At 48.6% G+C, this 27,843-nt stretch overlaps 2 protein-coding genes across 2 annotated transcripts in view; both read right to left on the bottom strand.

Annotated features, from left to right (window-relative positions):
* The window catches only part of STK10 (serine/threonine kinase 10), a 40,435-nt gene extending 23,859 nt beyond the window's left edge, over positions 1 to 16,576 (bottom strand). Inside the window, exons 1-2 of the mRNA XM_015876295.2 lie at positions 16,130 to 16,576; positions 6,373 to 6,537 (exon numbers count right to left, since the gene is read on the bottom strand). Of these exons, the coding sequence (XP_015731781.1) occupies positions 6,373 to 6,537; positions 16,130 to 16,285 (321 nt within the window). The 5' untranslated portion in view covers positions 16,286 to 16,576. The remainder of the gene's footprint in view (positions 1 to 6,372; positions 6,538 to 16,129) is intronic.
* A 3,178-nt stretch (positions 16,577 to 19,754) lies between these two features.
* Positions 19,755 to 27,843, bottom strand: part of UBTD2 (ubiquitin domain containing 2) — a 42,114-nt gene continuing 34,025 nt past the window's right edge. The window contains exon 3 of the mRNA XM_015876283.2: positions 19,755 to 25,616. Coding sequence (XP_015731769.1) covers positions 25,219 to 25,616 — 398 coding nt within the window. The 3' untranslated portion in view covers positions 19,755 to 25,218. The remainder of the gene's footprint in view (positions 25,617 to 27,843) is intronic.

Here is a 27,843-nt window from a genome sequence, read left to right as displayed (position 1 = left end):
GAAGGGTCAGGAGGAAGCAGTCTAGACTTCTTCTGTCTGTGACAGACTCAAGGAGCAATGGCTCCAGGTCCTCCTGGCACCTGGGTGAGATGGGCTCTTCCCCAGTCTTCCAGCAGCAGGGTAAGCAGAGGGCCCAGGCAGTCTCCAGGGCTTTTGGTCTCAACTCAGCAGCAGGATGAAGCAATCCAGGAAGGCATCACCCTACTGCCCTCAGGGCTGCTTCCTCAGGAGCAGAATGTTTCCTGTTCTGTTAGGCATGACAGTCATTCACTGGGTCCTCCTTCTGTCCCTTAGGTGCCAGCACTTGCCTCCAGCCCATCGTCCCAGGCAGATTGGAAGCAGGCGAGCCTCATCAGAGCCATGCTGACACGGGTCACAGCATAGTGCCCCATCACTAGCTCCAGGGCAAGCAGTGATCCCCAGTGCCTCCTAGTGCACCAGAGCAGGGTAGAGGTCACCCTGGCCATCCACTGCCCCTCCAGTTGATGCACCCCCTGATCAGCTGAGCCCATCCGCATGGCTGCAGCAAAAGCTTGGGATGAACGCAAGCCTCCGAGTACAAACAAGGAGCTTGATCTGCAACCAAAACAAACCCCACAGGACAGAGCTGTGCTCCATCAATGGAAAGAACAAAATGATATATTTAGGCACAGAAACCACATTTAGACTCTGTCAGGGGGCACATCCTTTCCTCCGTCTGGTTGACATCTGAACCCAAGTTCTGATGCTTAATGCTGCAGTTATGCAGATCTGCTGGCTGGAAGAGGAGACAAAGGCATAGAGCCACTGCAGTGGAGCCCTGCACACAGTCTGCCTCTTCCTATTGCACAGGGGGATGTGTGGTTCTTAAGCATTGTTTGGTCTCCTCTATCCTTATCTCCTTTACATCATGGCTTTGTTTACAACCATGCTGAGGATCCTGCTGTTGCAGCCAGCCTGCAGCCCACAGCTCCAGCCACATCACTTTGCCTGCTTATCACAGTGCCTGCCCCAGGCTTATTGCCTCACAAGTGCCAAAGGGCTGTAAGAAAGAGGGTTGCACACTAGGGTTGCTCACAAGCCATGCCCAGCAGCCATGGGTGGATGAGCGCCCACAGAAGCCCAGCACCATGTTACCCTGAATACCACGTGCTGGCTGTGCCATCAAACAATCCACTGGTACAACAGAGAAAACAAATGTCAGCAGCTTGCCTGACACAGCAAGTATGCTGTAGGTGGAAGTGAAATAATTAGCTCTCTGTAAGAGAGTGCTCCAAGCTCGCCAATTTTCCCTATAGACAAGGACACCATTCAGAGGCTTTAAGTATAATAAACCTTTTTTTTTTTTTCCCCTTCCCTCTTCTGAATAAAATAACCTACAGAAAAAAAATATTTGAAATAAAAAAAGCTCTGTCTTCATAGGCAAAGAGGGAAAGAGGCAGGGCAGTAAGTAAGGAAACCCAAGTCCTATGGAGTTACTGAGAGCAAAGGCAGGGAGGCACAGCGTTCTCCTCCAGAACACAGAGGTTCCTGCTGATGGCATGGAGGCTGCAGATGGGTTCTGTCACAGCTACATCACTCTGAGATGAACAACTGTTCACTTCAACTAACACTCACCCCCTGGCTACTCTGCAGCTACCGAAATGTTGGTAGAGCAAGTCAGAACTACGTTTAGGACAACCATTATGATATTGCAAAAGAGCATTCTTCCCTTTGCTGGAAGCACCCAGAGCACTTCATTTCTTTCAATAACACAACAGGCGATCCCTCTGAATTCACAGTTTCTGACTTTGCTCTCCCTGGCAATAGGAACAAGAAAAACCCCCTGAGTGACAGCTGTCTGCCCAGGCACAGAGCAGTGGGGCTGAGGGCCCCTTCTCCCACCAAATCAATCTGCATTTTCAGTTCAACCTGCTCATCAACGGCATTTAGCGAGCAGCAAAAAGCACAGAATCTATTAAGATACAAATAGCTAAAATGAGCTAAAATGATCTTCAGACAGCAAGCAGTATTTCACTCAGCCTATGCCCAGCGTGCAGCAGAAGAGGCCCACATCCATCGCATAGGACGAGCTATTGCTATGTAACTGTTCAGCAAGGGCTTTGAAGTCAGTGGAAACCACTGGAGGCCATAAGGTCTGCAGTGAGATCCCTCCCTCACAGCTAACAACTTTCCGACTATATCTGACTGAAAAAAAGATGTCTAAAACTGCAGCCTGTCACTCATCCCTGACCATAGCTGTGCTTGAAGGCACTGTCTCCTATACACAGGTATAGTTCATAAATATTCATTTAAATGCAAACACAGTTGCTTAGCATTTCCCTTGGTAAGCCGGCCCAGTGGGAATGTGGCTCATTGAGATTCATTCCTAAACAAAGTTAGGAAAAGCTTTGAAAGTGAATTTGCCTACAGGCTTGTTGTCTGCTGCTTTTTCATAAAGGCATGGCCTTATGGTTAGAGCCCCAGACTGGGATCCAGCACTCAGGACTCATTCCCAGGTATCATTTACCTGCTGGGTAAACTTTAGGCAAATTCCTGTCTGTGCCCCATCTCTCTCTTTTAATAACCAGAATAATGACACTTAGTCTCTTTTATGAAAGCATTCCACAGCATATATGACAAAGGGATGTAATCACAAGGCATTATTAGCGCTTCACTAACCTTTTCTTGCCACGTTATCTCCTATAGAGGATGATACACAAAGGCTTATTTTCTAGTCTGTGTTATCATGTTGCTACATGTAGAAGAGCTCTTGAACTTGGCTTTGCTATGGTCATACGCCTGCTGTGTAAGTCATCCCTGGTGCATTATCAAAATCATTTCAAGTCAATCCTTGCTTTGAGAGAAAGAACAGAACAGGATTTCCAGAGAGCTGCCAGCAGCTCAAAAGCTCCAGCTCTCATTCACAGCCTGTTGTCCCCATCTCTGTGCCTGGTTCAGAGCAGGGAGGGGGACAGGAGGGAACTCAGAACTCCACATCTTTAGGAAGGGCTGCTCCTGCAGGCTGTAACCACACCCCATTAGCAAAGCCTTTAAGGAACCCAATGCTGCTATCAGCTTTCTTTTTTTTTGTTTGTTTTTAAGAAAAGATACTTCAACTTAAGAGACTTAGAAGGCGGAGACGCTTCCCGCAGCCCAGCAGTCTAGTGCATGGGGTAATGAGCATCTCTTCACAATACAGGATTTTCAAGAATGTCCAAGTCAACATCCATATCAAAGGGGTAACAATCCAAAAAGTCCCCGGCTGAACAGGTCAGAGCCTGCCCATAGAAAATGCAAAGTGCCTTCTTACCTGAGGTACAAAGAGCGGCTACAAAGCTCTTGCATCCCCAGAAGGCCCTGGCCAGGCAGGGTTACCTGCATGGTACAGCCATTTTTGCTCTGATTTCCAGGAAACATCTGTTTATTCTAAAGTCCGTTTGCTATAGCAACCACGGTTTATAGAAAAGGAGTGGGGATGAAGAAAGAATTCCCCCGTGCTTCACTAGAAAAGCTATACAGCCACTGGAGGAGTCATATATTAAATGCCTGTGGCCAAATGACACTATTTTCCATAGCACCCTACAGCCTTGGTGCTGGAGCATCCTGACAGGCTCTGCAGCAGGGATGCTGCTGGTGGAGACACCATGGAGCCCTGGGAGCACAGACCTCCTCACACATCCAAACAAGACCCCCCCTCCTTTCCCATCCCCTCTTTGCTCCTCTGTCTGCACGAGGAGGCACTCGGAAGCAGCAGAGATGCTCAGAAGGAGATCAAAGGGCCTTTCCTTCCTCTGAGGTCTCAGTCTGCGTTCTTGTGGAAAGAAAGAAACAAACCAACACAACAAAGAAACCCAAACTCTCAAGAGGGACAGAGAACACGCGAGGTTTGTTGTTTTCCTTTCCCATGTACGAAATATTATCAGCACCAATTCGGTACCATTAACTCCGAGCATTCAAAACCCACACCTTGGTCACATTTTGCAATGACAAAATGATATTAAAAAAGCCTTGAAGTTGCACACGAGGTGGGTGGGGGGTGTCTGCCTTTGTGTTTCCAGTCTCTACAACACACTTCACACACACAATGTGACACAGCCACAAGGACTTAAACCAGACTCTTTTTTCTTTCTTTAATAGCTCGAGATTCTCAGCTTTCATTTGGTGCCCCCATTTCCAGCAGCTGGGATTTATGCAAAAGAACATCAAATGCCACAGGGCTTATAATAAAAATAAAACAAAATCACGAGAGCTCCCAGCATTGCAGTTTTGTGAGCCTCGCTGGGCTGTTCTCAGCCAGCACAAGGCTGCTCTGCCTCCACCATGAGCACAGGACAGACAGCACAGGAAGGTTCTTGCACCACAAAAACTGAAAGTCCCCTTCTGTTACCCACAGCACACCGACCCCAGGCCCTGCCTGGCAGAGAGGGGTCCAAGCAGCCCCAGAAGGCCAGGTTTCCTCTTATATTTTCCATGTAAACTCAGGAGTCAGCAACAGACTGATGAAGCATGAGCACCTCTCAGGACTGTCAGCTGAGACCGCCTGTGGTGCAGATCAAGCCATAAATTATTCAGACCAAGGCACTACTGCCAGCTGGGAGGCTGGGCACATCTGGAGCTCTGGCAGTCAGGGTGTGCCACAGCTCCTGCCCCAAACATTGCCTTATCTGCACTGCAAACCATAGGACACACACCCTCTGTGCCACAGGAAGACTAAACCGAAGCAGGCTCTGCACACCCATCCTGGTCCAGAAAAGCATTGCTCGAGTGACTGCACGGATAGAAATCACGGTAGGATGGAGAAGGCCAGATGAGGAGACGTTTAAATATGGCTGCAGATTTTCCCCTGCAGTGCTGGTGACCAAGAAGCAAAAACCTTTGACTTCAGAGAAAGCCTGAGAGCAAATAGAAACATTCCAGCAGGATAAGAGGCTGGCGCATTTACTTCCCCTAAAGCCAGAAAAACACTACAGCATTAATAGGAACAGCCTGAGCACTGAAATGGAAATGCCACTCAAATAATTAAAGAGAACGATCCTCTCTCCAAAACAATGGCCAGGGCTGTCACGTCTGCCCTCACGGGACAGCCTCATACAGCAGGCTCTTGTTCCATTAGATTCAAAGAGGCTGTTTAATTTTAGTAGGTCGGCGAGCATATGACATTACAAAGCACTTTGTAGACAAAAGCGGAGCAGAAGAGATCTGCAATCCATTTTCCCTTCAGGAAGGAAGGCAAAGCTTCCTATTGCAGGAAGGAGGTGGAAGGGAAAGGGGAGGGGGCTGACATTTCAGTGGGTCGGTGAGGCCAAAGTGTGTAACACAGGCAGATTGGGGAGGGAAAAGCAGAACTCAGTGCAATATAAGCCTGCCCCACCTCTCACCTCAGCTCGTTATACATTTGCTTGTTTCATTTTGCCAGGATTTATTTGGCTGCAATCACAATCTTGTCCAAATACCGAGTCCCCTCCTAGGAAAGATGTTTGCCTTACACTTCCTTAGAATAGCACATATTTACTTTTGTTCTCTAACATGCCCAGCATCTCAGCACCATGATTAATAGCCATATAAATACAAGGCCTTCTGACAGCATTCAATCTCAAAGCAAGGAAACACACAGAAGGAAGTGCAACTGTATTTCTGCAGCAATGCTTAACCAAGGAACAAACTGGGTATGAGCTGTTATTCCAGTGGCAGATCTGCAGCTCAGCCTGGGCTCTGCCCTCAGTTCTGGGCAGGCAGGACAAGCAGTGAGCTACAGCTCATGTACAGAGAGTTATCTGAGTCCAGCAAGCACAAATGCACAAGGGATTATGTACCTGTGATGGGAAGGTGCCTTCCATGCTGACCTTCATCTGGCACTAAGGAATTAATAGAAAATCAGGAGCTGGGGAGCAGGGGGTGGGTACAGGCTGTACCAGCTGGGCTAAAGGAAAGCCATGCATGAAGTTCCAGGCCTCACACCAGCTTGCTGGCTTCTATCTGGTGTCCCTGTGCCCACCTGCTTTTTTGTGTGCTACAGACAGAGCCAGAAATAACACATGAACCAAAAAATGGGGTTATACTTTCATCAGATCCTTCAAATGAAGGGGTGGTTGGGAAGGAGAGGCTCTCATCAGCGCTGCGTTTTCTACCTTTTCAAGCTACAAAAGGTGAAAAATCTAACAACTCTGAGTTTCGCTTCACAGTTAAGATCTCTTGATCTTCCCAGGGCTATTTATAAATGGCTTTAGTTAGATGACAGTTTGCCTGTCAAAGAAAATCCAGCAAGCAGAGCACAGTCTGCGAGTCATTTCTAATTCACACTGACGCTCAAAGGTGCTCCAAAGGTTCTGCTTCACTGTGAGTTACCCATCTCTTCTTTACCAAGCAAGACACAGACAATCATACAGGTCACACATAGGAAGAACCTCTTACCCACAGCTTGCCGTCCCAATAAAAAGCTCCCAGCAGCTTGACGATGTGTGGGTGATCGCAGGTCGCCAGTATTTCAATCTCCACCATGTAATCCTCCAGTTCATCTTCACTCTTTGTTTCAATGACTTTGGCAGCTGCTAAGGCACCGGTTTCCTTATTTTTAGCCTGCAAGACAAAACCAATATGAGCAGGTGAGGAAAGAACACACAGAGCCTGCACAGTTCCTGCTCCTCCAGTACCATCCACAGCACAAGGATGGGAGCCTACAGATGCACTGCTGCTCTCCCCAGCCTGGACAAGGCTTCAGACAAAGGATGAACACTAACAAGGAGATATCTCCACTTGTTTGTACTGTGAGAGGAGATGGAAGCCTCAGAATCTAGAGGTTCTCTGATCATATTGTAGACAATAGCTCCAAAATCCAACCAAACTCACAGTACAGCCATGAACCATCACCACACTCCCTATATTCCTCTTCCTCAGCAGGACAGTTTCCTACAATATGGAAACATCAGGATGATGCAGGTAAAGCACCAAGAAGGATCTGTCTTGATTTCTGAAGACCGTCCAGCATTCCTGTGAGCTGCTCTGACCACATTAAGAGAACCTCAGCAGGTTGCTCACTATTTCATACAGTCCCATTAACCTGTTCACTGTAACCTGCTTCACCTAATACCTAGAAATACGTCCAAACTTTGTCCTGCTGCTTGGGAAACCTTGCTGACTTTCCCTCTCCTTTCTGGGGGGAGAACAACTCCGCTGTTCTAAGGGTTGGCAACACAGGGTTAGTGAGCTCCATCACCTCCAACCTCCCTTCCACAAGCATCACTCACTGCCTAGAAAGAGAGCACCAACATAGGAACTGCTCGGCCTGTAGATGCTACGTACCAAAAGAAGGCTGCTAATGCAGTATGAGACACCATGCAACACAACCATTTAGGAGTTCTTCAGTTGATGTCCATTTGCTTCCCGCAAAACAGTCAGGGCCAATAAACATTTTGCAGTTGGAAATTTGCACAACGTTTGCAAAAAATTTGCAACCAAATGCAAAAAGGGTGTGTTTGCAAGATAGTCTGTACAAAGAGCTCCTGCTATCAGAGCGTCACGGGCTGGGAGAGGGGGCGAGATGGAGAAGTTGACTCAGGGGCTGATTGCCATTCCCAGAAGTGCATTGAATCAGCAGGCTGAGGAACAGAAGAAATCCCCATTAGCTCACACACTCTGCTCCTCCACTGACACGGAGGAGCTCTTTTGTATGACTTCAGCTCAATCCCTTTTCCTACTCCCCATCCCTCCTCCATGCTGCTCCTCCTAGGTTCATGACTGCTTCCCAAGGCAGAAGTCAAGGTGGGGTTGCTCACGCTGAAGGAGCAGTTGGGATGTTTCTCACTGCTTTGTGGTTTATGTATTTGAGTCTGCAAAACCTACATGGGAGCTTACAGCAGGATTAATTCCTAGTGTAAACACCATGAGTCCCGCTGAAGAGTTTCACAAGGCTTAGGTGAGAACACTGCTGTGTATTACCAGCCAGACTGCGAGACGAGGAGGGAACGAGGGAAAAGCCATATAGGAAAGAGGGAAAATAACGGGGTCCTGACTGCTGAATTCACACTGGTTGGCACGAACCGCTGTGTCTTTACCACAGGGTACAAACCCATTCCTACCTGGGCCTGCTGCCCAAGTGCAAGACAGCAGCTCATGCTTGTTTCAGAAGAAAATAACTTTTTGTTGGGTTTGTGGGAATTTTTCCCCCTCCAGTTTGTGTCTCATGTTGCCAGCATCTACCAGAGGAGAGCAGGCAGGCTTGGGCAAGATGCCTGGGCAGAAACAAGCACAGGGAATGCATGGTGCTTCCCAAGCTCCACACCAAGTGCCCCACCATGTTTGCTCTGCACTTACCACCCTGGGAGGGAGCCAAGGAGGGAAAGTAAATATTGTGAGACAAGGTGGGGCTTCCCTTGGATGCCAGCCACCTCATGGGCCCACCAGTGGGGCCCAGGCCAGGACTCAGGGGCCCTAAAGGCACTAATGGAGCCCCAGGGTCTCAGCTTACCAACAAGGGAGTGGTGGCCCTGATGGCCCAGGCTGCTCGCCCTCCCCAGGCACATGGTCCCCATGGTCCCAGCACCCAGCAGCCCTGGTTGGCATGGAACTATGCATTGCAGAGGCTGTGCACGTAGGTCTGAAGGATACAGATCTGCAAAGCAGCCTGTGGGCAGGGGTGCAATCGCAGTCCACAATCTGATCTTACTCATCGTTACCCGTGTTACTAACAGTGAGTAGCCCAGCAACCTCCAGATACGGCTTCCTCTCCAGATATGAGCCTGTTAGCACACTGCTTTGCTTTCGGTCCAAACATGCAGTGGGTGAAGTCACATTGCTGGTGGCAGAACCACAGAGCAAGAGTTGTTTTTCCCTCAAATTGCCTGGCTCAGCACAGTGCCTTATTACATGGCATACAAGGCCAGCAGGAAGGGCCATGAGGTCCACACGCCTTTGGCACAGGCCAGGAGTTCTCTTAAGTATAAGAACAGCAATTCTGGGGCCTTACAGATGCTCACAGTGTGATCAGCTGCTGCCCTTCCCCATGGATAAAGACTGACCTGAACAAGAGCACTTTCCTGGCCGTTGCTGTGACCTGGCAGACACCGGGATTGCATTTTTGCAAGGGACAGGATCCCACGAGCTGCACAAGTTGGCTTTCACTACAACAAAGCTCCTCCAGCATGATGAGGAGACCTCTCCCCACACACTGAGAGCACCCAGATCCCACCAGGCAGCACTGCTGACCCCTTCCAAGCTGCCCATGATCTTGCCCATCCCCAACCCTCCCACTATGCCAGTCCTGCAGCAGGCAAGAGACAGCTGTCCCCCATCAGTAGGAGTGTGTGTGTCACAGCCCTGCATTGCATTACATACAGCCAATGTCAATTTTTGGCTAAGCGTGCTGTGCAGTCTCTGTAAGTCACATCTGGCAATTTTCTCCAGCTTCTCAGCTATTATTTTCCTGCATACAGCATATTAAAACAGAGATATTCTTCCAGGAAGGTTTGTTTGGATGCTAAATTAGCCAAATGCTTACACTGCTATCTTTGCAAGCCAGTTTCCAACACCTGAGGCAAGCAAAGATGCTTTAGGGCTTAAAGGCCTTTCCTGATTTCTACTTGTCCTTGTGCAGTAAGTCATAACCTGCCCTAAGACATCAGCACAAAGCAAACTACTGATTGCTCCAGCCTCCAAAAGCCAAACCAGCAATCACACAGCAGCAACCTGCACCTCCAGTCCATGAGCTGCTGGTCTGGGCAGTGCTCCTTACAGATAGAGGGGATGGTGCCAGGCTCTGAGAGCTGGAAGAAGACAATTGCATCTCTACAGCTTCACCCCCACCAGGAGCTGCCATGGAGTGGAAGCCCTCATTTCGCAGCAATGGAAATGAGAACTTATCTCACGATAGCTGTTTTCCCTATCTTTTCATTTCTTTGGGCTTTAAAGGCAGTAATAGAAAGGAAAAGAAAACCAAGATGACTTGAGAGTACCATAGGTTGACTCACCAGCAGCGAGTTTGTTAGACAGCTACAGCATTCAAAATGACCTCTAGAAAACGCAGAGATGAGGAGAGAGTTTCATTTCCTGCACAAAACAGCCCCAAATGCACACTGTGATGAATTAGTGTTTCCCAGACCAGCAGATTTTCCACTGAAATTTGTGGGCTGAAGAGAAAGAAGCAGCAAGTTGGTGAGATCCCAAGAACAGAAACTGTTTGATGCCAGGCTGTGACCTACGGCTGGTCAGTTACAACTAAAAATAGTTAAATAGTAAAAATCCACTTCCATCGTGTATCTCCTCCACTGCTGGGCATTTTAATGCCATGGATTATTTGTCCCTGGAGTGCTAATTAGCACAAAATATAGAGCAGACAGCTGCCAGCATAGTGCCCAGGAGGAGCTGTAGCTGGATTCATTACAGTCCTGGCATTTATAGCCTGAAATACCCTTCTGGCCCTATGTGCCTTTTTGCAAATCAATGCACTGCGCAGACACAGCCTGACAGGTCTGTGCAGAGACAGCGGTGGGGCATGCAGTTCATAGGAGAACACGAATCAAATCGAAGTTACCCAATAAACCACTTCCAAAAAGCCAAACCAGGAGCCAAGATTCAGGATGCAAAGCAAGAAGGAGGAAGGATTTGCTGCAGCCCTCAGGACAAAGATGGGTGTGGGGCATCCTGCTCCCAAACACACTGGGAACACCAGGGAACAAGCACTGTAACTCTTTGGAGGCAGAGGTGTAGAGAAAGTGCTGCCCACTTGGTGGACTTAGGGGGTGAGAGGTGGCTGTTCAGGTGATACAAAGGGCTGTTTGGCCTTTGCTTATGACTCAGCCTGTTGTGAAACCTCGGCTCTGACAAACACAGGAACTACTTTAAGCTCTTATAGAACACGCTGCCGGAAGGCAGATTGTTCTGTCCTTCCTCAGGCAGCGCCCTGCCATGGCACAGCACGCTGCAAGGGCAGGCACAGGGAAACAGGGAACGTCCCTGTGAGCTCTCACCCATCAGTGACAAAGAATGGAGCCAGCAGCCAGCATGCTCCAAGTGCTGCCATAGGAGTTCTGCATGTGCTGTTCACCAGCATGGCACCCTGGAGGCTTCCTGAGCCTGGGATGACCCTTTCAGAGCTGGTTTGCAATGATATGCTGTCATGTTTCTGTCCCTTCTCTCTGTGTGCCGTGAGAGCTGATGTCTCAGGTATTACTGAGTTGGAGAACCAAGAGGGAGAAGCCCCCCTCGGCCTCCTTACGGTGGATGCTGCATTTGGGGATGGATGGTCCTGCCTTGGTTTTCCACACAGCAAATTCCTGTTGCATGTCTTTGCATGGAAGCAACTGAATGATTAGGTATTTCTCGGGAATAGCATAATGATTAATTGCCTTCCAATGAGCTCTGCCTGAGCTGTCTGCATCAATAAACACAGAGCAGACAGGCTCAAGTTAGTGTTCCTATTATTGCCAAATAGTCAATGGGAGCTGAAATTACTTTCATGTCCGATGAGCCCCACTGAGCCACTTCAGTCTGTCTGAATGTCCCAGGCTGGAAGGGACACAAGGATGACTGTGCGTGTTTCTTAGCTGCACACAGGACCACCCAAAATCCAAACCTTCTGTCTGAACATCTGCAATCTCACATGCTGCACCCAGCTCCGGTGCAGCCTCCCATGAGCACACCTCTTTACAACAAGGGACATTTTAACCTTGTGAGTTATGACTTTCAGGTGCAATACCTGCCTTTGGGGAAATAACACTGAGCCTTACCCTGACAAGACAGGAGAGGATGCCAGCAGGCTGCTTTGTCTGCCAGAGGGCCAAATGCAGCACATCCCTTCTGCACATCACACTGCTGAAGCCATTGAGCTACATGCACCTGGCATCCCTAATAGACACAGCACCATGAGGGCACCAGGCCGGGCAGGAGGGCTCCATCACACTTCTGCTCTGGCAGTTATGGTAATGCTTTAGCAAGAGTTAAGGGGAAGTGGAAGTGGTTTGCAAAACAAATTGAAAAGCGTTAGTAAAAATGCAGAAATTTCTTCCTCTGGTTTGACATGCTGGGTGCAATGGAAAGGAACATTGGCAGCGAGTTCAAGCAGTGACCAAGGACTTCTTTTCTATACAGACACACAAAGTGACCAGAGCATGGCACACACAACCCTTCCTGCCTTAAAGGCTCAGCAACAGCCCAGCAGAAGGCAGGGGGTGCCAACAAATCCAAGCATCAATGCATTGGCTGAGGAGCAGACAAGCTCTGTGCAGTGCTTTGAACCTTGTACCCAGGCACAGCAGGACAGTCCAAAGCAATGGTGAGAAGCTTCTGTGCTGATACACAGCATCACAACCTGAGCTGGCTGCATCGTGCTAACATGAGCCAGAAGTAGAAGAAAAACCCACTTGAGGGAAGAAGAAAGCTCAACATGGATAAGAAGGTTTTCAGCCTGTGCCTTGCTCTGAGCTCTCCCTCCCATGCAGCTGCCCACCCCATGCAGCAGTGCCAAGCTCTGGGCCACGACACAGAAATCATTGTCAAAATATTTAGGGCACGGAGAGCCATCCTGCTCCCCCTGCACACACAGCAACAGCTCGGCATGGCTGCAAACAGCCTCCTGCCCTCAGCAGGGATGGAGCAGTGCCCGTGTCAGCGCATTTCAAGTGAACGTTAAGTTTAATCCAGTTTAATGGTCAACCAAGTTTAGTACCGTTGGGCCACAGCTCCCTCATTCCTCTTCTCTCCCCATGTGAAGCACTTTAGGAGAAGCTCTCAGCACCACCCCTATCCAAAGCAGATGTTTAGGGCTATCAATGAAGCACTAAATGCCGCCTTAACACATCAGATAACCCACACACAGCTCTTGAAGCTGCATCTTAATAAAGATAGCAGGGCAGCACCAGAGGCACACCGAGGTACTGATGGAGGGTTCAGATGAAGAGCCCCAGTGTCATGCAGTGCTGGCAGCTGCAGGCTGCCCTGCACAGAGGGGACATCCCATCCCCACAGCCCAGAAGAAAGGGTTATCAGGGCAGCACCCCATCAGCGTGCACTGGGGAGAGGAGATAGCGTTCAACAAGAGGTGTGGGGACAGCAAAAGGATCCCACAGTTTGACATGCAGGAGAGGCAGAGAAACTGCAGGCTCCTTCTAGCAGAGCCTGTGCCTCTGCAAGAGCCAGCCCTGTCCTCACCAAGGCCTGTAAGAGCCAGGGTGCATCCATTCCTGCTGCCAACAAAAGGTTCCGGAGGTAGGACATTGTGTTTTACATTGCATTTAGTTGTATGTTTGATAGTAGGGGCTCAGCAAACTTCACACTGTGACTACAGCTCCTGACCACCAGCCTAATGACTGGCTGCAGGTCACTAATTTAATGAACTTTGGGTGAAGAAAGTAACTAAGTGCATCTGGAACGCAGCGCGTTGCTCTCTGTGGGCCGCTATCGCTGCCTCATCACACCCACTGGAATTACCAAGACCAAAGGATTCATAGAGTGAATGCAAAGCAGCAGCAGTTTTCCCCCCACCCCCATCCTACTTTTCAGCTTCATTACCCTCTGCAGCAAGTTTCACTCTTTCCTCATACAATCAGGTCCCCTTTTGCTGGGGAAAGGAGTGCAGGCTTTATAGAGAAACAGGGGAATCCCTGTAGTTCTCACTGACTGTGTGTTTCTTAAGGCCGACTATATCCATTTCGGGCTCTACTACAGAGCTGATTATTTGTAATTAACATACATTGAAATCAAGCCCATCCTATTTTTTGTGTCAAACCAGTTCATCTTTGTGCTGGGCAGACCAAGGAACAGCTCCCCAAGCACTGAGCAATGCAGCTACACCAGCACTGTGCAGCTGGGCCCTTCTTCCCCCCTCAGCTCAAACCCAGCATCATAAAAACTAAACCCACTCCAATAAACACAGTTTCCCTTCTACCAAAATGTAAATGTCTCCCAGCACGGAGCTTTCCTGTTGTGTTTCAGACCATTCCCTGTACGAATAAATCCCATCTTTCTGCACAGGTCCCACACATGGGGTGGCAGGGCAGGATGCAGGGCTTACATCACATCCCCGTGCTGCGGGATGGAGGGCAGGCAGGAACTTCATTCAAACATCCTGAAGCTCTCACCGCCATACAAACACCCCGAATGATTGCTTTGGTGTGAAAAGCAAATTGACATCAAAGCAAGTTGAAGAGAATGATTACAGTTTCTCACTGCACCTCGGCCACCTACGTTTTCCTGGTGTACAAGGGCTGGTTTGTTTGTTCTGGGCTTGCCTGGCAGCTGAGCAGAGCACTGCAGCAAACGTAATCCTTCACGTCACCATCCTATACACATCATCACTGGGGTCGTGCTCCAGATTGGAAAGACAAAGGAAGACAATAGGCAAGTTAAACCTTAACACGGCAGGAAACAGCTCTGCAATAACACGACCAGTTATTAGCTAAAACAAGGCTTTATAGTAATGTGTCACCTGAATCTCTTGGGGTTCTTAAACAAACCAAATCTTGTGCAAGAGCTCTTAAAGGCCAACCGTGTCCTTCAAGATGAAGGATGGGCACAGTTCAAAGATGGAGAACTGAAACTGGACCGATGAAGCAGAACAACCCACTCCTTCGTCACAAGGTGAGCCGCCACCCCGTGCCTTAAGCAGTCTAGATTTAGTTGTTAAAGTACAATTACAGCTGCAGACAGAGTGAACTTTGGGCTATAACCACATGGCCTGCACTGCGTCACGCGCTACAGCCCACGTCCTCCTTCAGCTTGGACAGGGGATGGAAGGAGATGGAATGAGCTGGAGACACAGCAGTGCTGCTGTCTGACAGGCTGACAGCACAGCACACAGTTAATACCATAATTTAATGTCATATCAGGCTGGAGTTCACAGCAAAGGCGTTCAGGTCTGACAATGCATTTAATACCCAATGCAGCCACTGATAAAGTTGGATTTTTTTTGTTATTTTGTTTCTTAAAGTTCACTATTTTGGATATGGGAAACACATTTCAAGTAGAGGAGAAATAAATCAGGTGTTCCTCCAAGTCTTCATTTGTCTCAGAAGCCCATTAACTTACTTTACAGTGTTTACCTCATTCCTTTCATTGCACAAGCAACCTAAGCAAATACAAGCAAATAATTACCCAGGCCAGGGTGAGTGTTGCTATATACAAAGTGGTTTCTAATACACAACACCAAGCAAGCGGGTCACAGAACAGCTAATTAACACAGGTGCCACTTTTAAACTGATAAATATATTAGAGATTAAGTCACAGTTGTAAGCAATTGCACATTAGAAGAACGGATCCTTCACCAAAGATTTCCACTTTAAGTCTGATTTTTAGAGAGTTTTTCTCAAATAACAGGGCAATAAATGGAGAAAATAAATGGCAGAGTGTTGTCCTGGCCTGCAAACATCCAGCTCCCTTCTCACCCTTTCTCTTGGTCACTGCATTTCTCAGCTCTGAAATGGCAATACCTTGCTGAACGTTCTTAAGAGCCTGCCAGAAAGCAGCTGCCAAACAGCTCATTCACAGCTCCACTTCCAAACGATTTCTGTAACCAGGGCAGCTCGCTCAGGGAAGCTGGAACCCAACCTGCTCCTCCAGCCAGCCCCAACCCCAGCCCCAGCCCCAGCATCCCGCCCTCCCCAGCTGCCAGGCAGCAGAGCTGAGCAGCGCAGATCCCGAACCAGGTGAGCTTTGGGGAGCAAAGTCCGCTTTGGTATTTGGCCTTTAGAAACCTAAAGGTAAAACTGTCAGAGCACTGTACCCATCGGAAGGAGCTGCTGTGCTGCTCTGCTCACTGAGCTTCCATGCACATAATGGCCCCCCTGGAGGCTCGCAAAACTTGGAGGCAGCCCCGAGACGGCTGCCTTCCCAGCGAGCTCTCCATTCATTGCTCCCACAGTCTGGCAAGGTTTCGAAGTTTGACAGTTTAGAAGGAAAAAAAAGAATAAGTTTCTTTTAAAAAGAAAAAGAGACAGACAGACAGACAAAGTGCTTCTCTCCCTCCTTGCCCCAGCCCCAAGTACGGCTGCACTTCGGTCCTATTGAACCAAAAGTTCTCCCGTTGCCCCCGCTTACAGGAGGTTTCCCCCCCTCCCAGCCCCGCGGGTGCCCGGTGGGACGCGCAGATGCAGCCCGAGGCTCCGGGCACAGCTCAGCATGCGGGGCTGGGGTCCCGGCAGCACCGCGGAGATAGCGCAGGTGCCTGGGAACACGCACCCACCTTGTAGACCTTGCCGAAGGCTCCGTCCCCCAGCTCCCCTACGACCTCCCACACCTCTCCGGGATCCAAATCTCTCCGAACGTGCTCGTATTCCTTGGAACGTCGTTTTTCAAAGGTAGAAAGGCGCAGGATGCGGCGGAAATTAGCGAAAGCCATTGCTGTCGGGGCCGCTCGTAGAGCCGGGAACACGGCGGTTCCCTCCCCACCTACACCGCCGACCAACTACCGGCAACCGGCCGGCTCCCTACCCCGGGGCAGCACGGAGCCGGAGCCGCTCCACCTGCTGGCCTGCCTGCCTGCCGCCCCCCCGTGCCATTGGCCGGCACCCGCCCCGCCCGGCTCAGCACGGCACGGTAAGGCACTACCGTGCTGTAATACGCTGCCGAGCCGGGCTGAGATGGGCAGCTGCCAGCACGGTTGGGATCCGGCTCGGTGCCGGTCCGCACGCTCCCATTGGAAAAACTTCAAGCCCCTCTGAAAAGCCGCTATAAAATCAAGTATTAAATGGGGACATCTAGGGGAGAGAGCCGACGGTGCAGCCGGGGAAGTTTATTCCTAAAGTCTTCTGGACTTTCCTATGGTCGTTTTCCTCGTTCTATCATCTACCTTCCCAATCAGTCTCCATTGAAGGTGTTCTTCCCCCCTCCTTTTCTTTCTGACAGCCCATAACCCTGCTGGATTTTACATTGTTATCGTCCCCTGTGTCCCCGCAGCACGCAGAGCCCCCAGGTCAGCTTCCAGTGCTGTATAGACACGATAACCAGCTCCTGGCCGCAGTGAGCTGATAACAGACACACAAAAGGTGGTGATAAGGGAGGTCTTCACATCTGTACAAGCAAGATGCCAGCAAATAGGGCAAAAGGGGATTCTGGCTCAATGATACTCATTCCTTAGTCCTGCCACAACCTCACCATGTAATCCTTTCCATACACCAGCCGTGCTCCATGCTAGAAGGCAGGCAGGTGTCCTGCCAGCAGCTTTCTGTGTCAGGCTGTTCACAGCCACAGGTTGTTCCTCTTCTCCATCAGGCAGCAGCACCCAGCCCAGCCTCAGTGGGCACCCCCAGCTCTGGAGCAGCTTGGGATTTCCTGCAGGTGAGGTCACCTTTATTCTCTGCATGGCAGCATCATCTGGCAGTCCACATATTCTTCATAGCAGGAAATCAGTGCTCACAGTCTTCTCCTAAACCTTTCCACCCCAAAACAGAACCAGTTCCCTGTGCCCTCCTGCAGGGAGCAGGACCTGCCCTGTGTCATGCTTGGTGCTGGCCCTTATTTGGGGCTGCCTGGTGAAAGGGATGCTGTGAGCTGGCTGTGCAATGTGGCTGTGAAGGCTCTGCTGTCCCTGTGCCCAGCCACGCCCAGATCCAGATGTTATGAATCGCAGCCACATCTGGAACCCATCATGGAATGGTGGAGAAACATGCCAGGGAGGTGCCCCATGAGCCTGTAACATGTTCGGGATGAGCTGCAGGCAAGGAGCTGGAACCCAATTCTCCTGAGCAAGCTGGGAAGCAGCATGTTGGAGAAGGGGACAGGAGCTGGTGCAAGGGGGTCTCTCTGAGTTTGGATTAGCCAAGGCTGTTTGCACTGATCTGCACTGACATCCAGGAGAAGCAAAGTCAAAGAAGGCAGCAGTGGGTTGTGACCATCCTGCCAGCCAGAGCGGGCAGCTCCCAGCAGCCCCCATGGGAGCCCCCTCCTCAGCTGGGAGCAGTGCAGCCCTGTTCCTCCTCCCCTCTGGGCTCAGCTCACAGACCCCAAATGAATGGGATGCTGCTCTCTGCTCTGCATTAGCAGCACACGCCTGGGGGTCAGGCAGTCCCTGCGTCCTCATTACTGCTCATGTTCGACTGAAGGAAACGCTGCTTTCTGTGTTAACTCAGACACTTAATTAAAGCCATGTGGAGAGAAAGCCAGAGAGGCAGCTTCTCCTGCTAAACGTTGGCTGTTTACCCCTTGGATGCAGCATCCTGGTGAATGCATTTCCCCTCTCACCTTACACATGGCATCGCAGCATTCAACTTCCTCCAAACACGCTGCAGTTACAGACCTCCCCTAATGAAGCTGTGAGGCTGTAGCATAAGGGATTAATTAGGATGGAAACTGTGAGCTCAGCTGCTGACCCCCCATGATGCATGTTCAGCACACCCGCATCACCCACCTCCCCAACCTCCATGTGACTTTGTGCAGTCAGACAGAGCACAATGAACTATCACTATTGTCACAATATAAACATTAATTACATTCCATGTTAGCTGGAATGGAATGAAAGAGGTGTATATAACAGCTCTATAAGTTGCATTTTCCCCCACACTCCAATGACAGCATCATTAAGGTTGGCAAAGGCCACCATGACTATCATGTCCACCCCCACCCCAGCCCAATGACCATGTCCCTCAGTGCCACATCTTAATGGTTCTCGAACACCTCCAGGGACAGTATATGTATTACATGTATGTATAATCTCTCTCTATGGGAATATATACATACACACATAAAAGGAATATACACATATAAATTCAGGCAAGTCACAAACCTGTTTGCTTATCATTCACATTGATTCTACCAGGAAAACAGATGAAGAGAAACCCAAAGCACTGCAGTGTTTTCTGTGCTACCATTTCTGACCAACGTGGCTCACAAAATGCTCCTCTGACACATCTGGCAATTAATCAAGGCCACGAAGTGGTGACCTGAATGAAGACATCGTACCAGCTAATGTAATTATGAGGTGGTTACTCCCTCCGGGCGCTGCCTTGTTTGGGCTCTCCATGGGCAGCACAACTGCTGGCAAAGGACTTTGTCACACAGCAACACAGAACCATTATAGTTGGGAAGAGCATGAAGAAGATTGGGTCCAACCAAGCCATGGCTGTGACCACTCTTGGCTGAGTTGCTCAGTGTGATGTCTGCCCCCAACCGGGATCATGCCGTATCAGGAGGTCATGGGAGAGCTGCAAGGTTCCCATTCAGAATTAAAGCCCTATCAGATAAACTCAAGAAGAAAACCAAGGCTGTGCTCATTCCTTAAGGCATCGCATTTCCACTATTACTTTTTATTTTTTCAATGCAGGAAAAGAAGAATTTCTCTCTTTTTTTTTTAACCTGTTTTCAGTACAGGAAATTTTGTATAGCATTTCCAACCCAAGAGGAGGTGATGATGGTTTGCTCTCAGTGGCAGAAGATGGTGGTTAAAAAAACATCACGTAATTTAACAGCCTAAAGACAACCTACTTGTGCTTTGCCACTGATTGAAAATGTGCACATGCTACCGCCATGTGTCAGCCAAGGAACAGAGGTACAACAAAAACACAGGATGCATTGAAAGTGACCCGACGTGCACAGCATCTTTATGTAGGCCGGGAGTTCTTCAATGACCAAATGAGCCAGGGAGGGGGGAGAAGTTAGAAAGCAAGTTTTACACAGCTCTGTGTTTGATTCCAAGAGAGCTTATCAAAAGGACGAGGGGAGAAAATAAGAAAGGTCACATTGCTGGGATTCCCTTGTCTTTGCTGTGCTGGAATGACGTCCTCTCCGTGTCAGTGCAGCTCCAGCACCGTGCCCTAAGTAATATGGACGCTTCCTTGTTACGTGGCACACACAAACAAACTGCGTACAAAAGGTTTTTTACCATAAAAATGAAGAGATTTATTCAAGAAGTACAAATCTGATGGTACCAGCCATCTTTGAAAGCCATTACCATGAGGCAGAGAGGACACAAACCTAAGTCTCTTGCTCAGGACATGTGAAAGCGAGTGTCTTACGAACCTCCAGTTAATGCTGTCATTCCAATCATTGCTCGAAAGCCACCTCCGCTTTTTGGACATTCCCTGGACTTGAGAGGCACAATCAGGGTTTTTACGACAAGACCAGTTAGTTATTTTAATAAAGCCATCAGCTAAGAATTAATTCGTTTTAATTTTGCTTTAATTGTCTCCAGCCTTTTAACTGGACTGGAATTTCCTAAGGAAATGGACTTCGAGATGGGCAGGTGCAGAATTTCTGGAGCTCGAGATGAGCTGAGAGTTTTAAGGCAGGAGTCAGGATTTTAAGTTCTCTATTTGCCCCATGGCTCTGATCAAATGGTTACCGTCTGTACAGGATACAAACATGGAGATCTATCGGATAAATACCCAACAAAAGGTCCTGCGGAACATGTTTCTTCACAGAGAGTCCAGCATTTATGACAAGTCTCAAAGTCCACAGAACGAAGCTGAACACATCTCATCTTCTGACTGCTGATGTCTGTAGGCTCGGTGCCATGCCACGTCTGCCATGGAAGGAGCTCCATCTCCATCTCCTATGAACAAGAGCAACACACACATGCGGCTATGAAGCATCTGAATGGATGAAGCGTGGAAGAGGAGAGCCGTCGGCAGAACAGAGCAGTCAAAAACTCTTTATGACAATGGAAGCAGGCAGACTTGTATATACAGCCAGGGACCAACAGAAGTGTTGCAGCTGCAGATATAAAGCAGGACGTTCATCTTCTTTGGGAGAAGACAGAAGCATGGCTGCCGAGTTTAGCTCAAAGACTTCCTACAATGGTTAACTGGCAAGGCAGACCACCACCACCTCAGGGATGTGAGGCTTTGGTTTTGTTTTGTCCAAACCAGTTTGCAGAGCATAGGAAGCTCATTCCCCATCCCCAAAGCAACTCCTTTCTCAGCATCCCTCTCCATGCTGTCCCAGGGAGCACGAGCTGCCCAAGAGCTGCCAGCCAGCAGGGATTGGGCTTATGGGGAAGTGGTGAAGGAGGAAAACCCCTTTCCAACAGAGCCTCCTTTTATTTCAACAGAATGAGCAGCGCAGTGAAAAAGCCAACAAAAATCCTTCATTTCCCACCCCCTCCCCCCAACATTAACATGATCTGCAAAAGGTGCAGGGAGTCTGGAAGGTATTTACAGTGACACAGCAAAGAATTTGGAGAATATGAGGAGTCAGAAATGTCGCTACTGCCGGCGTCTCTGAACGAGACAGGAATGGAGGAATGTACAGCATTCAGTTTGCCAACACTTACACAGCCAAAACGCTTTCAAAATCCCGTGGCTAAAAGCATCCCGCTGTGGCAACAAACCAGGATCTTTAATAGTAGCGTTGAACTTTTTACATTACTTACTAACAGTAGATATATATGCAGGAGCATGTCGTACTACAGCAATACTTTTGTCAATTGGCCATCTGCTCTACTGCCATTTGCACTGCACGTGTTGCCTTGTTGCATCAACAAATCCCCCCCTCCTCCCCAAGCCAACCTGTGAGCTCGCTGTGGAAGGCAAGGAGGAGCTGCTCTCTGTCTGCTGGATGAGTTCATTTGCTGTGTTATTTCTATGACTTTCAGCATAGTGGCTATTAAAAACCTTTCTGTGGCTATTAAAAACCCAACTCGTTACACTGCTGATTCACATCAGTAAGTCTTCCAAGCTCTGGAAAATAAAGGCGTCCAGACAACTAAGAAGAACATTCATAGTGCAGTTATTCTCAGCTGTGTCCTCTGTGCAGGATGCTAATACACAGCTATGAACAAGCAGCCAATGCAGAGAGAGCGCCATGCAGGAGTGCTGCCAGTTGGCTATGGAAGACCTGGAGCACCCTGCTGCAAGCATCCACTGTCCTGCAGCTCCCAGCAGACAGTGCTGCTGTCCTTTCCATTCCCTGCTGCCCAGGAGTGCGGTCTCTTACTGGTTTGTCACTTTTGGGTCAAGGAGAAGCAACAAGAGAAGGTAGAAAAATCTGAAGAACATCAGAGAGCAAAAAAAATGTCATCTGCTGGTTCAACTCAGACTCAGGAATGACACAAAGGGCTGACAGGCTTAACAAAAAACCCCACAACACCATAGTCCTATTTCTCCTCACTCGTGTGCACGTGGCATTGCAGTTCGTGGCTGTGTGCATCACCAAAGTGGCTGCATCACACTCAGCCCGGCACAGCCCAGGCTGCCAGCAGCACTGAGCTCAGCGTGTGCCCACAGTGCTACACACACGGGCAGTGCTGCCAGGTTCCTCTCATCCTCCCCATATGAGCAGCCACAGACCTGCCCTCGTCCCACTTGTCCGTGGGGCTGTGAGCTGAATGGCATCCCAGTGTTTGGTTGGACTCACTTCAGCCATGCCTCCCCTGCTCTGCACTGGAACAAGCCCTTCCCTCTGCCCTGCTCTGGGAACCATCATGAGCTCCATGTGAACCCAACCTGGGTCACCTACACTGGCATCAGCACTGCAGACCATCCTGGAGCACAAAGACAAAGCATTCTGCAGACAGAAGTGACCATTCTCTCATTGCATATCATTGCATACTGCAGCCTTCAGGAATATACAAGGGATAAGTTATTCTCAACATGCTGTATGCTTTCCTTAATGATTTTTATTATATATATATATATATGTATTTGCAACTTGGAATTCTTTTTGCATGTAAATCTTGTAAACTTTGTTTCCAGCAGGGTATGTGCTAACAAGCACATCTGGCTGTTCTATAAAGGAGAAATGAAAAGATTTCACTGCCACCTGTAGAAACGTTTCTATCACTGAACTGCTGTCAGTTCTGGCTGCTTAATGGTCAGGAGAGAGGAGAGTGGGTCAGAGAACACAGCGGTCAATGAACACAGCACCTTCACCAACCAGCCCTCTGTTCTGCTCAGAGCTCACACATGGCACAGCCTTCAGACCATCGCTTTGCAACCTGCCAGAAAAACAGTTAACACAGAACATCTGGGACAGCATAATGCAACCGATGCCATTCTAAGAGGGGCAAGAAGGGAAGAACAAAGTCTCCTAGTTCCTATGTGGTCTAATCTCAGAAGCTGGACATGGTGACAATGGCCTGAATGAGAAAGAAACCCCTCCAAAATATATCCTTCGAAAAGTAGCTCACGCTGGTTTTAGCTCTACTCTCTCTTAATCACCTGCCACAATTTCCCCTTCCCGGTAAGGACTGAAGGGAAGCGAACACTCATATGGAGATGTACAATTGCACCTTATACAACAAGTAGAGCCTTCCTGGCACAAAACCACCCTTTGACCACTGAAAAGTCAAAGAGAGTCGAGTTGTTTATATACCAAATAACTATTTTCCCCTCTGGAATGCAAAAGATTTGGCTGCAAAACCCCAGTATAAGAAAGCAGACCTGTCATAAAAAAACTCCACAATAGAAAACCAGTGTTCTAGGTTAGTATTTACCAGCCTTGATTTAATCTTTAAAAAGAAAACAAACCAACATAGAAGCAAAAAGTCACTTGGGTGTTTCTGAGAACCAGAAACTGATTTTTCTGCACAGCTCTGCCATTAAGCTTCCATCATCCTGCACAAAACTGGGACTTAAGGAGCTGTAAGGAAATCTAAGTGTATAATACAAGGATCAAAATAAAAGCTGATTTGGGATAGAGAGGAAATGCATGTAAGATGTGGATCTGTTTTCCAAGAGGTGAGAGTTGGCTGCACCTATTACCTGCATCTGCTTCCTTCTGTTGGGTAAGAATCGCCATGTCGTACCGGGGTCCTTCTGGCTCTGCAGTGATACTTGGGGAGCAAGAAACTACCTCAGAGCTGGACAAATGGAGTTCTACGCAATTAATCAGGTTTCAAATGGCCAATACTAGCCCAGCAGTTTCACCAGCAGATGAATATGAGCTGAGATAACTGTAGGTTTAGATCACAGATTCAGAATGGGAAGGCAGAGATCAGTGCAAAAAATCAAACCTGGCCAGCTGTCAGAGCTGAAGGAGTGATTTCACTGATGGCTGAAAAAACAAGCAAACGAGAAATGAAGTTTAAAAGGAGCAGCGAATTTGGTCTCAAGCAAAGGCATTGCCAGGCAAGCCCGAGAATCAGAGCACATCTCTACCTAAGGTAACCAATGATCAGATTCTTCCCCCCCAGGTATGTTCGTCAGATTCAGATTTTTGAGACTAAACAAGGATTTGTCACTTGCCACAAGGGCTTCTCATACATTCCGAAGGGAAAGTACTGTTGATTGGACACCACGGCCACACTGTGTGTTGGTGAGGCTGCCTCCAGACCGAGAATGACATCAAACAACGCAGGAAAAGCTGAAACTCGTGTGCTTTTGTGTTCTTACCATTTTCCACGTGGAACCCTCCAGAACGGAGCAGGGGAGGCTACAATCCATTGCATTTGGGTGTAACTGCACTTAACCTATTGCAGCAGGCACACCGGTGCCACCAGACAGCAGTCATGCACCTCACCCTTAATTGCAGACCAGCGCACCCCTCCTCCTAGCTAGCTTGTCCAAAGTCTGTTTTAATGCTGTGAGTGCTATACAGTACTGCGGCAGGCACATACCCGGGTGCCAGTCAACCAGTAAACTTCAGGCAAAGTCAGTCTTGTAGGTTTACAGTACAGTACATGGGAGTATACTTTCACAAAGTTATTGCCTAAGGCCCCAGCAGACTGCGTCCCCAGTGCTGGTGCCAGCAATGGCACAGGACTGCATTGCCACCTTGGAATGTACAACTGTGTGGGCTGAGCACAGCAGGAGCTGCCAGGAGGACAGGGACTGAGCCCCAGCCCCTCTCTCTGCCCAGGGCTGGCAGTGCCTTGGCAGCACCTGAACGAAGCTGTGCATTGGGTTAGCCAGCAAGATCCCCACAACACACAGCAGGACCTAGGCAGGGCGGCTGCAAGTCTTGCTTGAACTGTAGGTGGTGCTGATATGAAATATCCATTTTTAATTTTCTTTTAAATAAAAGTGCTCTCTTACTCTCGTTCCGTGGATCAGGACACCACCTACAGTTTTAAGGATCATTACATGCTTTTATTGTTCAATTGAAAGACAACCTTGTCCCTCCCTCTTTGCACGCCCTCCCTTTTTCCTTCCCTTCCCCACTCCTTTCTTTGCCGTCACCCTCTGCTGTTTGCTGCTGTGTTAAATATGAGATCAGGCAAACCCCAAAGGCCAGTTTATATTTTTATGTTTTGTTTTTGCAGATCTCCATCACAGATGGAATTTTTGCTGGTCAATTCTTGGAACCAATCCATTAGCAGGACAAAACGAAAGAAGACAGGGCAGTGAAAACCAGTCCCAACAACAGAGAGGGAGAGAAGGAGAATCGATAAACAAGCAGAAATCAGTTTTCCACCGGGGTTGGATTTGCTAAGGGCTGGCTCACAATGACTTGTACCACGTAGTCCTTTGGGATTTTCAGCTCCTCCAGTTTCATTTTGTCTGCAAGTGGCCGACCCGAGAAGAACCAGCGTTGGCTGCTGGGCTCCACTCCCTCCACCGCATGCAGCCGCCTCTTCATGTGATACACCGTGTCCATGCTGCGGACCATGAGTTTGAGGTCTTTGCCTGTGGACAGGCGCAAACGGAGCTGGCATTCATGCCCTGAGTTGGGCGGTGGGTCGGGGATGTCCAGAGTCTCCAGGTCTCCCTTCTCCTCAATCATGTTGATGGGTGGAGCGAGGCAGTAGACGGGAAGCTGGTACCTGTTGCCCAGTTCATCGTAACACTCTGTAAGAGCACCTAAGGGGTAAGAGAACAGGAAACAGTGAGAGTGGATGTGTTTCACGTTTAAAACTGAAGCAGTCACACTTTGGAGCGTTAACCCCACTGTTACGGCATTGATTAAGCCTCACTTGAGGTCTTAAAGGATCAACCTCAAGTTCTCATTAGGAACTGCTTCTACCCGTTTCCACATGGAAACTCGGGGTTGAATTGAAGCACTCCCCCAAACGTACCCAACCCTCCAAACAGAGCTGATAAACTTCAGCAATAAGGAAGAGATGGAGCGAGCTGTGTGCTACATGAGCCATGGAGAAGAGCATTTCGCTGGCAGCACAGCCTGGTATTTAGGGCATGCAAACATCCAGAAAATACTACTGGGATGAATTACATGATCCCAAACACGAGTTATGAAAAGACAAAATGGCGAAGACTGGAGGCAAAAGACCACTATGAAGAAAGAAGAGACTTTGTAATTAATCAAACATTCAGAAATAGCTGAAATGGCTTCATATAGGCTCTATGTTTTAATGCTCACTGCCAGAGAAAACAAACACAGCCACCCAAGCTGGACAACTCTGCATTTCCAAACAGAGCACGGTGTCATTGCTGGAGCAGTGACACGTGGCACACACGGAACCAGAGCAGATTTAAAGCAGTCCCACATCCCTGTAGTGTCAGGAGTCATTTCCATCTCCTCGGGCTCCTGAGAGGTTCCCTGGGATAACCTGGCTGTTGCTATTAAAGATGAGGAACTGCTGTGCTGCCTTGAATACAGCACATCCTTCCCTACTCAAGCCAGACCACACACACTAAACAGCTCAAAAACTACGACTCTTGCAGAATTAATAAATGCAAGCGGATAATTTTTAAACACCGTATGAAACACACCCTTTATGAAGGCATTTCAAGAGCTACCTCGGAAAAACAGCAGCATGTTTCTCTAACATCCTACGACTGCAGTGTCAGAAGCCAAGAAACGAGCCCTGCTACGCACAGCACACGTCACCGCCTGCAGCGAGCCAGGGAAACGAGATGCCAAGGGAACTGCATCCCCGCCACAACAGAAATCCCTTCTCAGTGGAGTTAAAAATAACACAGATATTCCCACTCCAAGGAAATGCCTCCCCAGTGCTTTGGCTTTACCTGCTCCAGCGAATTTCCACATTTTTGCCCCTAGAGGGGGCACATTCCCTTGCAACATCACCCATCCTTTTGTAGTTGGAGGCTTTGAAGAGAAGCCAAATCCCTGAGCTATGGAATAGTTAAAGAAGCGCTTTGACTCGGCACTCCTGCACACAGCAAACACCCAACTGCTCCTTGTTAGAAATTATGGCTGATGCTTCTTTCCTTTTCTTGGCTGGAGGCTTCTCCATGTTGACAGTGGGCTCCCTTTAACTTGGCTGTTTGATCAGCAAAGTGAGCACACTGTTTAACTCGGGGATACGCTGGATACGTGCTGTCTTTTAGACAGACGCGTCCTCCACTTTTTAACATTTTTCTTTGTTGATGAAAAGACGTGGAAGAAATGTTTGACTAAAGGATCAGCCACTTCTGGAGCCTTCCTGTTCATACCAGTAGCGCCAAGACTGCCGTGGTATTTATTGAGAAAACAAAGCAAAAAAGGAAGTCCAGAGAAATACGGCACTCATTGCAGCCTTGTATCATTTATGAACCTCCGAGCAAACCAGCTTGATCAAAACCGTATAGGCTCTGGAGCTTTCAGGATACTTTGCGTGTGATTTATGTAGTAAGGCCTGAAGTCCTCAGCCTTCAGCTTTAAAACGTTCCTTTCATTCTGTACACCTCATCAATTTCCTAAATGGTGCAGCACTAAATTCTGGATGGCGGTTCACAGAAACAAGCAGGCAGTTTGCTGCTGAAAGGAAGAAAGAGCCAAAACCCCAACAGTTCTTTAAATTTAGCTACTGCAGCTAAAATTGTATCGTTCTTTAAAAGCCGTGTGTTTCAACAAGAGCGTCCCTGTTTTGGAGAAGTAGATCCAAATTTCCAACACAATGGAGTAAAGCTGGCTGCGGAATCAATTCGTTTACATCCTTGCCCAGCTGAACTCACATCAAGGTCAAAGCATACGCTATAAACATTCGATTGCTTAATCATCGTCGGATAAGTCATATTATAAAGAATCCTATGAAGGAGCAGCCAGCTTGGAGGTGTGGGTGTGTGTTTTTAGGTCTGTTTTTCTTGTTCTTCAAGACACCGTAGTGGAAACCTCTTGCAATAAAAA

Source organism: Coturnix japonica, chromosome 13, assembly GCF_001577835.2.
Source record: "Coturnix japonica isolate 7356 chromosome 13, Coturnix japonica 2.1, whole genome shotgun sequence".
In the NCBI taxonomy this organism is placed as follows: domain Eukaryota; kingdom Metazoa; phylum Chordata; class Aves; order Galliformes; family Phasianidae; genus Coturnix; species Coturnix japonica.
Note: the sequence above shows the minus strand (reverse complement) of the source record. Positions and strands in the feature narration are given on the sequence as shown.